This window comes from Panulirus ornatus, chromosome 50, assembly GCF_036320965.1.
Source record: "Panulirus ornatus isolate Po-2019 chromosome 50, ASM3632096v1, whole genome shotgun sequence".
Lineage (NCBI taxonomy): Eukaryota > Metazoa > Arthropoda > Malacostraca > Decapoda > Palinuridae > Panulirus > Panulirus ornatus.
Window position 1 is genome coordinate 21,015,848 of NC_092273.1, and position 12,688 is coordinate 21,028,535.

A 12,688-nucleotide genomic window follows, 5' to 3' on the forward strand; every position below is an offset into this window, starting at 1 on the left:
GTAGTCGGTAGGAACTTAATGTAGGAATCTTCTTCCAACGGTCTGTTAAGAGTGAGGCACAAAAGACTATGAAGCAGCACTGGAGTTTACCAGTTATGGAGACTTTTTTCTTTTTTTAATGAAAGGGTAGAGAGTTCCAAAACTTTAAGGTGTAGGGAAAAAGGTTATCAAAACAGCTGAACTCTTGAGGTGCTAATGGTATTATAGAAATCATGAGATGTACAGCTTGCTGAGTATTGATTGATCTAGTTAGTGAAGGGAACACAACCAGTGAGCTCTTGGGAACTGGCCACTCTCTTGAGAGAGTTCCCACATGGAATGGGCATCAGACAAATAGACAGATCGAGAATACCCTGTGCTTTAATTCTCAAAGTTTATTCTACTATCTTTCAAAACCTGGATCTAACTTGTATATGACATATGTGAAATATTAAGGATTTCGTTGGCAAAATGTTTGGGTTGACCTATCCAAATGATCGACTGCTACTTGAGTATATACATAATAACTGAGGTTATATTCATCCATCAGGATGGCATTCCTCCCTTACGTATCTACAAGTCACATATAACAAAAGATAAAGAGACCCAACCTGGAAGCAACAAAAAGATAAAACTCTTCCTTATGTACCCTAGCATATCATTTACAGGCCATTTGGAACATGATACTATAGGAACACCATTTATATTTATATTCCCAACGATGAATTTGGGCTCAGGCACCAATCTTATTGTAACATGTTACTAAAGACAGGAACCGATCAATGTACTACCTTCAATTCTAGTGCTGATGTATACCACTTCAGAGACATCAAGGCATGATAATGATGCTAAGTCCTTTGTCTTACTTGGATGGCTTGCCATCACCAAAAAAGATTATATGTATTATTATATATTTATAATACTTGATTGCTGTTTCCTGCATCAGCAAGGTAGCATATACACATGTACATATTCATACTTGCTTTGCCTTCATCCATTCCTGGCCCTATCCTGCCCCATAGGAAACAGCATCGCTACCCACTGCTTCAGCAAGGTAGCGCCAGGAAAACAGACAAAAAAGGCCACATTCGTTCACACTCAGTCTCTAGCTCCCATGTGTAATGCACCGAAACCACAGCTCCATATCTATGTCCAGGCCTCAAAGACCGCTGACGTGGGGAACAGTGATAAACTATAATAAAAAGGCCACATTTGTTCACACTCAAGTATCTTGCTGGAGCTGTGGTTTTGGTGCATTACACATGACAGCTAGAGACTGAGTGTGAATGAATGTGGCCTTTTTTTGTCTTCTCCTGGCATTACCTTACTGGAGGTGGTGAGTGTGTGTGTGTGTGTGTGTGTGTGCTATTTCATGCGTGGCAGGGTGACAACGGGAATGGATGAAGGCAGCAAGTATGAATATGCACTATTTATGCATGGCAGGGTGACAATGGGAATGGATGAAGGCAGCAAGTATGAATATGTACATGTAAATATATATATACATATGTTTGTTTATGTATATGTATGCACATGTTGAAAAATATAAGTATGTATATGCACATGTATGGGTGTTTATGTATATATATATGTGTATGTGGGTGGGGTGGGCCATTCCTCGTCTGTTTCCTTATGCTAGCTTGCTGATGCAGGATACAGCGATAAAGTGTTGTTGATTGGTTGGTAAGGATATTCAATGTATGTTTGAATCATGGTGAAGTGCCTGAGGATTGGCAGAATACATGAATAATGCCATTCTACAAAGGCAAAGGGGATAAGGGTGAGTGTTTAAATTACAGAGGCATAAGTTTGTTGAGTGTTCCTGGGGAATTATATGGGAGGGTATTGATTGAGAGGGTGAGAGCATGTACAGAGCACCAGATTGGGAAAGAGCAGTGTGGTTTCAGAAGTGGTATAGGATGTGCAGATCAGGTTTTTGCTTTGAAGAAAATATGTGAGAAATGCTTAAAAAAACAGATGGATTTGTATGTAGCATTTATGGATCTGGAGAAGGCATATGATATAGTTGAGATGCTTTGTGGAAGGTTTTAAGAGTATATGGTGGGGGAGGTAAGTTGCTAGAGCAGTGAAAAGTTTTTACCAAGGATGTAAGGCATGTGTAAAAGTAGGAAGAGAGGAAAGTGACTGGTTCCCAGTGAATATCGGTTTGCGGCAGAGGTGAGTGATGTCTCCATGGTTGTTTAATTTGTTTATGGATGGGGTGGTTAGGGAGGTGAATGCAAGAGTTTTGGATAGAAGGGCAAGTATGCAGTCTCTTTTGGATGAGAAGGCTTGGGAAGTGAGTCACTTGTTGTTCACTGATGATACAGCACTGGTGGCTGATTCAGGTGAGAAACTGAAGTTGTGACTGAGTTTGGCAAAGTGTGTGAAAGAAGACAGTTGAGAGTAAATTTGAATAAAATCAAGATCATTAGGTTCAGTAGGGTTGAGAGACAAGTTAATTGGAAGGTAAGTTTGAATGGAGAAAAACTGGAGGAAGTGAAGTGTTTTTAGATATCTGGGAGTGGACTTAGCAGCAGATGGAACCATGGAAGCAGAAGTGAGCCACAGTGTGGGGGAGAGGGGGAAGGTTCTGGGAGCTTTGAAGAATGTATGAAAGGCAAGAACATTACCACGGAGAGCAAAAATGAGTATGTTTCAAGGAATAGTGGTTAAAACAATGTTATATGGTTGCGAAGCGTGGGCTATAGATAGGGTTATATGGAAGAGGGTGGATGTGTTGGAAATGAAATGTTTGAGGACAATATGTGGTGTGAGGTGGTTTCACTGAGTAAGTAATGAAAGGGTAAGAGAGGTGTGTGGTAAAAAAAAGAGTATGGTTGAGAGAGCAGAAGAGGGTGTTGAAATGGTTTGGACACATAGAGAGAATGAATGAGGAAAGATTGATAAAGAGGATATATGTGTCAGAGGTGGAGGAAAGAAGAAGCGGGAGACCAAATTAGAGGTGGAAAGATGGTGTGAAAAAGATTTTGAGCGACTGGGGCCTGAACATAAAGGAGGGTGAAAGATGTACGAGGAATAGAGTGAATTGGAACAAGGTGGTATACTGGGGTCGACGTGCCATCAATGGATTGAACCAGAGCATGTGAAGCATCTGGGGTAAACCATGGAAAGGTCTGTGGGGCCTGGATGTGGAAAGGGAACTGTGGTTTCAGTGTTTTGGTCGAGGTGGTGTGCGAAGTGAGAGGGTCAGGGAGAATGGTTTGGTAAACAGAGGAGAGGTAGTGAAAGTTTTGAGGAAGATGAAAACCAGCAAGGTGGCGGGTTTGGATGGTACTGAAGTGAAATGTATTAAAAAAGGGGGTGATCCAAAAGTCTCTTTCACGCACCTATAATACACCCCTGGGGATAGGAGAGAAAGAATACTTCCCACGTATTCCCTGCATGTTGTAGAAAGCGACTAAAAGGGAAGGGAGTGGGGGACTGGAAATCCTCACCTTCCGTTTTCTTAATTTTCCAAAAGAAGGAACAGAGAAGGCAGCTAAGTCAGGATATTCCCTCTAAGGCTCAGTCCTCTGTTCTTAATGCTAACTTGCTAATGCAGGAAATGGTGAACATGTATGAAAAATATATTATTGTTATATACATATGTTATTCATCATTTTATTATACTTTGTCGCTGTCTCCCGTGTTAGTGAGGTAGCGCAAGGAAACAGACGAAAGAATGCCCCAACCCACCCACATACACATGTATATACATACACGTCCACACACGTACATATACATACCTATACATCTCAACATATACATATATATACACACACAGACATATACATATATACACATGTACAAAATTCATACTTGCTGCCTTTATTCATTCCCATCACCACCCCGCCACACATGAGATGATATCCCCCTCCCCCCGCATGTGTGTGAGGCAGCATTAGGAAAAGACAACAAAGGCTATATTCATTCACACTCAGTCTCTAGCTGTCATGTATAATGCCCAAAACCACAGCTCCCTTTCCACATCCAGGCCCAAAAAAACTTTCCATGGTTTACCCATGACACTTCGCATGCACTGGTTCAATCCATTGACAGTACGTCGACCCCAGTATACCACATCGTTCCAATTCACTCTATTCCTTGCATGCCTTTCATCCTCCTGCATGTTCAGGCCCCAATCACTCAAAATCTTTTTCACTCCATCTATCCACCTCCAATTTGGTCTCCCACTTCTCCTCATTCCCTCCACCTCTGACACATATATCCTCTTGGTCAATCTTTCCTTGCTCATTCTCTCCATGTGACCAAACCATTTCAAAACACCCTCTTCTGCTCTCTCAACCACACTCTTTTTATTAACACGCATCTCTCTTACCCTTTCATCACTTACTCGATCAAACCATCTCACACCACATATTGTCCTCAAACATCTCATTTCCAGCACATTCACCCTCCTCCGCACAACTCTATCTATAGCCCATACCTTGCAACCATATAACATTGTCGGAACCACTATTCCTTCAAACATACCCATTTTTGCTTTCCGAGATAACGTTCTCGCCTTCCACACATTTTTCAACTCCTAGAACTTTCGCCCCCTCCCCCATCCTATGACTCACTTCCACTTCCATGGTTCCATCTGCTGCCAAATCCACTTCCAGATATCTTAAACACTTCACTTCCTCCAGTTTTTCTACATTCAAACTTACCTCCCAATTGACTTGTCCCTCAACCCTACTGTACCTAATAACCTTGCTCTTATTCACATTTACTCTCAGCTTTCTTCTTTCACACACTTTACCAAACTCAGTCACCAGCTTCAACAGTTTCTCACCCGAATCAGCCACCAGTGCTGTATCATCAGCAAACAACAACTGACTCACTTCCCAAGCTCTCTCATCCACAACAGACTCATACTTGCCCATCTCTCCAAAACTCTTGCATTCATCCCCCTAACAACCCCATCCATAAACAAATTAAACAACCATGGAGACGTCACGCACCCCTGCCGCAAACCTACATTCACTGAGAACCAATCACTTTCCTCTCTTCCTACACGTACACATGCCTTACATCCTTGATAAAAACTTTTCACTGCTTCTAACAACTTTCCTCACACACCGTATATTCTTAATACCTTCCACAGAGCATCTCTATCAACTCTATCATATGCCTTCTCCAGATCCATAAATGCTAAATACAAATCCATTTGCTTTTCTAAGTATTTCTCACATACATTCTTCAAAGCAATCACCTGATCCACACATCCTCTGCCACTTCTGAAACCACACTGCTCTTCCCTAATCTGATGCTCTGTACATGCCTTCACCCTCTCAATCAATACCCTCCCTTATAATTTCCCAGGAATACTCAACAAACTTATACCTCTGTCATTTGAGCACTCACCTTTATATACATATGTACCACTGGTAACAGTAGCCATAGCAAGAGGGACTTTTCAGAAATAATGATGGTGAATATATTTTCCAAAGGACTTTTCAGAAATAATGATGGCTAATATATTTTCTCTCCTAACCTCAATCAACTTTCAAAGATCAAGAATAACCTTGTTTAACAAGTTACAAATACCTAAGGCTCTCTGACTAGGTAGCAGCTCAAGAATATAACAAAGACCCTAAGTAGAACAGGCAACTCCTATAGCAAACCAGTGTCAAAAAAAGGTTGTTTGCTCTTATTCATTTACAACAGCTGTGTCAAAGTACTTCTGACTCAGTTTCCATCTTGAAACCCTATAATATGTTCATGGAAAATGAGATCTCATTTAATACGAGAACAATCAAGAAAGGCACAAAAAACATAAGTTATGGTGACCTTTAGAAAGAAATGCTCTCCGGCATACATATCCATAATCTATAGAACTGAGTCAAGATCAGTAGCAAAGAATCAGGAAAGCATAAGCATGACAGACTGATGTATAAACACGGGTGGCATAACCCCATGATTCGGATTTATGCTGTTACTACAGGATGACACAGCTCTGGTCCCTATTTCTGTGTATTCCTCCTGTATGGGGTCAATGCTCTGAGAGCTTCCAAAAGGGAATGAAAAACAACTCAGAACAAGGATAGAAAAGTAAGTAGAAAGGGAGGGGTAAATAAAAAGTGTCACCTTTCTTAGAGACAAAAGCATCACGTTTATGTACATAAACACATCACACACAAACAGTTCAGCACTACATATATAAATAACACCTTAACTAAATCATAAAAAAACACTCTTCCATGGTTGGGTGAAACAAGCTAGAAAAAAATTATGTGGTGGCAAGTCAGCATCAATGTCATGGCCAGCAGGATCTGTACCAAGCCAGCTGGCCATTAAGCACTAAACAGGTGTTTAGTGAAGGGGGGGATGCATTTACCAAAAGAGAAAGGATTAGAAGTTTCTAACCAGAGAGTATAGAGAGACTCCCAAAAGCTCATGCAAAATTCCAGCATTGAAGAGATTGGGGAGAATATTCTGGATTTATCATTGAGAACTTACCAAATCCTTGAGCTACAGAGTCTGACTGAACATCACCATCATAATTCTTGCAGGCCCAGACAAAGCCTCCTTCACTCTTCATGGCTTGTGCCACCATATCATCAATGAGTCGATGCTCGTACCAAATGCCAGCAGCTTCATACTTTGTCTTATATTCACTGAAAAATAATCATTATGAGAGGAGTTCTTTCTCTCTTGGGTTGGAAACATCACTGTGGAAATCAAAGTGATACAAAAGTTAAAGTGAACATCTTCCTTGAAAAAACTTTCTTAGTGGAGTTATAAAATCAATCTCCTTCCATTACAAAAGGGTGCATGCATAATCTTCCACAATCACCATGGCATTCCATTTTCACACCCTGGCAACAGAAAAATTTTCTTAAATTAACAAGAATTGAAAAGTGCAACCTACATAGTATGCTCTACCAAACAATTGAATCCACAAACAGCAGACCTTGATCACTTAAACATGGAATCTACCACTCTAAACAACTGAACTCTTATGCTATCCCTAATTCCTGCAGATAACTGAATTAGGGACCCATCAGTGTGACAAAATTTGGCCAATGAGGAGCATCACTAAGGAATATCCCTCTTTCTAGTGATATCAAATTGATTTAATAGTATGCTGTGAACATCTGCTCTCACTTCTGCTACCTCCAAAGTCTTTAAAACTCTCCTGAGCACTGACTTTCTCAAACATCTGAAATACAATTTCGTTCTTTCTGACTATCAGTACGGATTTTGCAGTGCTAAATCTGCCGGTAACCAAATCTCATATGTGACTCACCTCTAGTCATAGCCATCAACATATCCAAAGCATTTGACATATTGAGGCATAAGTCTTTCCTTTCTAAACTCCCTTTCTTTGGTTTCACTGCTTCACTCTATTCTATAATTCAAAGTTTCCTCTCACACTGTTCTATTTCAGTACTTATCGATGGAGTGACTTCCCACTCTTATCCTATCAAGAAAGGTGTTTCTCAGAGCTCTGTCCTATCAGTTTCTCTTTTTCTTCTCTCAAGAAAATGATTTCCTCTCTATTACTTCTTGTCCTTTTCACTCCTACATTAGGCTGACGATTCCACTTTACAAACATCAACTTACCTGTACGTCCTCCCTTAAACTCTCTTTCTCATAATGATCACATTTTCTCCCAATTTGGATCTATGCAGCATTGGATCAGGGAAGTAGTAACCATGTAAATTCTAATAATGCAAATATGCAATTTCTCCCTGTATCTCTTTCCAGGAATCATTTGCTTCTCCTTGCTCAACTTGAAAACACCACAATTCAACAGTGTAATAATATAAACATCCTCCACTCCGTCCTGGAAACCCCATGTTATCAACATCACAAAGTTTGCTTCACAAAACTAGGAAGTATTGTACACACTGCTATTTTCTTATGAGCAGCTGTTTCATGGCAACATGGTTTCATTTGCTCAAGTGTGGAATAATGTTTACAGAGGGTGGTTTATCCTCCACCTCTTATAACTAGAGTCAAATCAAAAGCCTTCCATCTCATTACTCTTCCTGGTATCGACACTCTTCAACCTTCCCCTTCCATTTATCATAATTTGTCGCTGTCCCCCGCGTTAGCGAGGTAGCGCTAGGAAACAGACAAAAGAATGGCCCAACCCACCCACATACACATGTATATACATACATGTCCACACACGCACATATACATAACTATACATTTCAACGTAAACATATATATGTACATACACAGACATATACATATATACACATGTACAAAATTCATACTTGCTGCCTTTATTCATTCCCGTCACCACCCCGCCACACATGAAATGAAAACCCCCTCCCCCCGAACGTACGTGAGGTAGCGCTAGGAAAAGACAACAAAGGCCCCCTTTGTTCACAGTCTCCAGCTGTCATGTATAATGCATCGAAACCACAGCTCCCTTTCCGCATCCAGGCCCAAAGAACTTTCCATGGTTTACCCAGATGCTTCACATGTCCTGGTTCAATCCATTGACAGCATGTCGACCCCGGTTTACCATATCGTTCCAATTCACTCTATTCCTTGCATGCCTTTCACTTTCCCGCATGTTCAGGCCCCGATCACTCAAAATCTTTTTCACTCCATCTTTCCACCTCCAATTTGGTCTCCCACTTCTCCTCGTTCCCTCCACCTCCGACACATATATCATCCTCTTGGTCAATCTTTCCTTGCTCATTCTCTCCATGTGACCAAACCATTTCAAAACACCCTCTTCTGCTCTCTCAACCGTGCTCTCTTTATTACCACACATCTCTCTTACCCTATCATTACTTACTCTATCAAACCACCTCACACCACATATTGTCCTCAAACATCTCATTTCCAGCACATCCACTCTCCCCTGCACAACTCTATCTAAAGCCCATGCCTCGCAACCATATAACATTGTTGGAACCACTATTCCTTCAAACATACCAATTTTTCCTTTCCGAGATAATGTTCTTGACTTCCACACATTCTTCAACGCTCCCAGAACTTTTGCCCCCTCCTGCACCCTATGATTCACTTCCACTTCCATGGTTCCATCCACTGCCAAATCCACTCCCAGATATCTAAGACACTTCACTTCCTCCAGTTTTTCTCCATTCAAACTTACCTCCCAACTGACTTGTCCCTTAACCCTACTGTACCTAATAACCTTGCTCTTATTCACATTTACCCTCAGCTTTCTTCTTTCACACACTTGACCAAACTCAGTCACCAGCTTCTGGAGTTTCTCACACAAATCAGCCACCAGCGCTGTATCATCAGCGAACAACAACTGACTCACTTCCCAAGCTCTCTCATACACAACAGACACCATACTTGCCCCTCTTTCCAAAACTCTTGCATTCACCTCCCTAACAACCCCATCCATAAACAAATTAAACAACCATGGAGACATCAGACACGCCTGCTGCAAACCAACATTCAATGAGAACCAATCACTTTCCTCTCTTCCTACACGTACACATGCCTTACATCCTCAATATAAACTTTTCACTGCTTCTAACAACTAGCCTCCCACACCATATATTCTTAATACCTTCCACAGAGCATCTCTATCAACTCTATCATATGCCTTCTCTAGATCCATAAATGCTACATACAAATCCAATTGCTTTTCTAAGTATTTCTCTAGATCCATAAATGCTACATACAAATCCAATTGCTTTTCTAAGTATTCCTCTAGATCCATAAATGCTACATGCAAATCCAATTGCTTTTCTAAGTATTTCTCACATACATTCTTCAAAGCAAACACCTGATCCACACATCCTCTACCACTTCTGAAACCACACTGCTCTTCCCCAATCTGATGCTCTGTACATGCTTTCATCCTCTCAATCAATACCCTCCCATATAATTTCCCAGGAATACTCAAACTTATACCTCTGTAATTTGAGCACTCACTTTTATCCCCTTTGCCTTTGTACAATGGCACTATGCAAGCATTCCGCCAATCCTCAGGCACCTCACCAAGAGTAGTACATACATTAAATAACCTTACCAACCAGTCAACAATACAGTCACCCCCTTTTTTAATAAATTCCACTGCAATACAACTAGTCCAACAATTTTCCAAGCTATATATTTTTTTTTTATATTATACTTTGTCGCTGTCTCCCGCGTTTGCGAGGTAGCGCAAGGAAACAGACGAAAGAAATGGCCCGACCCCCCCCCCATACACATGTATATACATACGTCCACACACGCAAATATACATACCTACACAGCTTTCCATGGTTTACCCCAGACGCTTCACATGCCTTGATTCAATCCACTGACAGCACGTCAACCCCGGTATACCACATCGCTCCAATTCACTCTATTCCTTGCCCTCCTTTCACCCTCCTGCATGTTCAGGCCCCGATCACACAAAATCTTTTTCACTCCATCTTTCCACCTCCAATTTGGTCTCCCTCTTCTCCTCATTCCCTCCACCTCTGACACATATATCCTCTTGGTCAATCTTTCCTCACTCATTCTCTCCATGTGCCCAAACCACTTCAAAACACCCTCTTCTGCTCTCTCAACCACACTCTTTTTATTTCCACACATCTCTCTTACCCTTAAGTTACTCACTCGATCAAACCACCTCACACCACACATTGTCCTCAAACATCTCATTTCCAGCACATCCATCCTCCTGCGCACAACTCTATCCATAGCCCATGCCTCGCAACCATACAACATTGTTGGAACCACTATTCCTTCAAACATACCCATTTTTGCTTTCCGAGATAATGTTCTCGACTTCCACACATTCTTCAAGGCCCCCAGAATTTTCGCCCCCTCCCCCACCCTATGATCCACTTCCGCTTCCATGGTTCCATCCGCTGCCAGATCCACTCCCAGATATCTAAAACACTTACCTTCCTCCAGTTTTTCTCCATTCAAACTCACCTCCCAATTGACTTGACCCTCAACCCTACTGTACCTAATAACCTTGCTCTTATTCACATTTACTCTTAACTTTCTTCTTCCACACACTTTACCAAACTCAGTCACCAGCTTCTGCAGTTTCTCACATGAATCAGCCACCAGCGCTGTATCATCAGCGAACAACAACTGACTCACTTCCCAAGCTCTCTCATCCCCAACAGACTTCATACTTGCCCCTCTTTCCAAAACTCTTGCATTTACCTCCCTAACAACCCCATCCATAAACAAATTAAACAACCATGGAGACATCACACACCCCTGCCGCAAACCTACATTCACAACCTATCAGGTTGAAATGCACACTAGAAATAACAGTAGTCAATTCTAATACTTCAAAAATTTTGGTCATATGATGTACTAGTAGTAAATTACATCTTCCCTACTTCTAGGTTGATCGCTATGCTACCAGTCTTCCTAGGGAGCAAAACATTCACATTTCTACCAATCTTATTTAATAACCACAAGTGGACAAAAGTCTGACTCAATTTAGTGCCCTGTATACAACAAGTCTGACCCTATGCACTAAACAAAACCTGCATTTGTCAGTCTGTAGGGGTGGTGCATGGGAGCCCAGTAATACCAAGATTAATTACTACAAAAAGAGCATGTGGTCTCATATGTAAATGCTTTTGTGTTGTATGGAGGGAGATGAATTTTACAATCTGAAACCACTTATCGTGAGCAGAAGTGTAAAATCAAGTTGAATGTGATAGTTATCAAAGATAAAGAGAATGGTTGAAATTGGAAAATACCACAAGGTAAGATAATGTAGTTATAAAACACATATAAATTTCGCAAGTTGTTAGAAGCAGTGAAAAGTTTTTATCGAGGATGTAAGGCATGTGTACGTGTAGGAAGAGAGGAAAGTGATTGGTTCTCAGTGAATGCAGGTTTGTGGTAGGGGTGTGTGATGTCTCCATGGTTGTTTAATTTGTTTATGGATGGGGTTATTAGGGAGGTGAATGCAAGAGTTTTGGAAAGAGAGGCAAGTATGCAGTCTGTTGTGGATGAGAGAGCTTGGGAAGTGAGTCAGTTGTTGTTTGCTGATGATACAACACAGGTGGCTGATTCGTGTGAGAAACTGCAGAAGCTGGTGACTGAGTTTGGTCAAAGATGTGAAAGAAGAAAGCTGAGAGTAAATGTGAATAAGAGCAAGGTTACTGGGTACAGTAGGGTTGAGGGACAAGTCAATTGGGAGGTAAGTTTGAATGGAGAAAAACTGGAGGAAGTGAAGTGCTTTAGATATCTGGGAGCGGATTTGGCAGCGGATGGAACCATGGAAGCGGAAGTGAATCATAGGGTGGGGGAGGGGGCGAAAGTTCTGAGAGCGTTGAAGAGTGTGTGGAAGTCGAGAACATTATTTCGGAAAGCAAAAATGGATATGTTTGAAGGAATAGTGGTTCCAACGATGTTATATGGTTGCGAGGCGTGGGATATAGATAAAGTTGTGCGGAGGGGGGGGTGGATGTGTTGGAAATGAGATGTTTGAGGACAATATGTGGTGTTAGGTGGTTTGATCAAGTAAGTAATGAAAGGGTAAGAGAGACATGTGGTAATAAAAAGAGTGCAGTTGAGATAGCAGAAGAGGATGTATTGAAATGGTTTGGTCACACGGAGAGAATGAGTGAGGAAAGATTGACCAAGAGGATATATGTGTCAGAGGTGGAGGGCACAAGGGGAAGTGAGAGACCAAATTGGAGGTGGAAAGATGGAGTGAAAAAGATTTTGAGTGATCAGGGCCTGAACATGCAGGAGGGTGAAAGGCATGCAAGGAATAGAGTGAATTGGA

General features: G+C 41.4%; 1 protein-coding gene across 1 annotated transcript in view; it reads right to left on the bottom strand.

Annotated features, from left to right (window-relative positions):
* The window catches only part of Idh (isocitrate dehydrogenase [NADP] cytoplasmic), a 53,797-nt gene that overhangs the window by 16,887 nt on the left and 24,222 nt on the right, over positions 1 to 12,688 (bottom strand). The window contains exon 6 of the mRNA XM_071691509.1: positions 6,448 to 6,605. Coding sequence (XP_071547610.1) covers positions 6,448 to 6,605 — 158 coding nt within the window. The remainder of the gene's footprint in view (positions 1 to 6,447; positions 6,606 to 12,688) is intronic.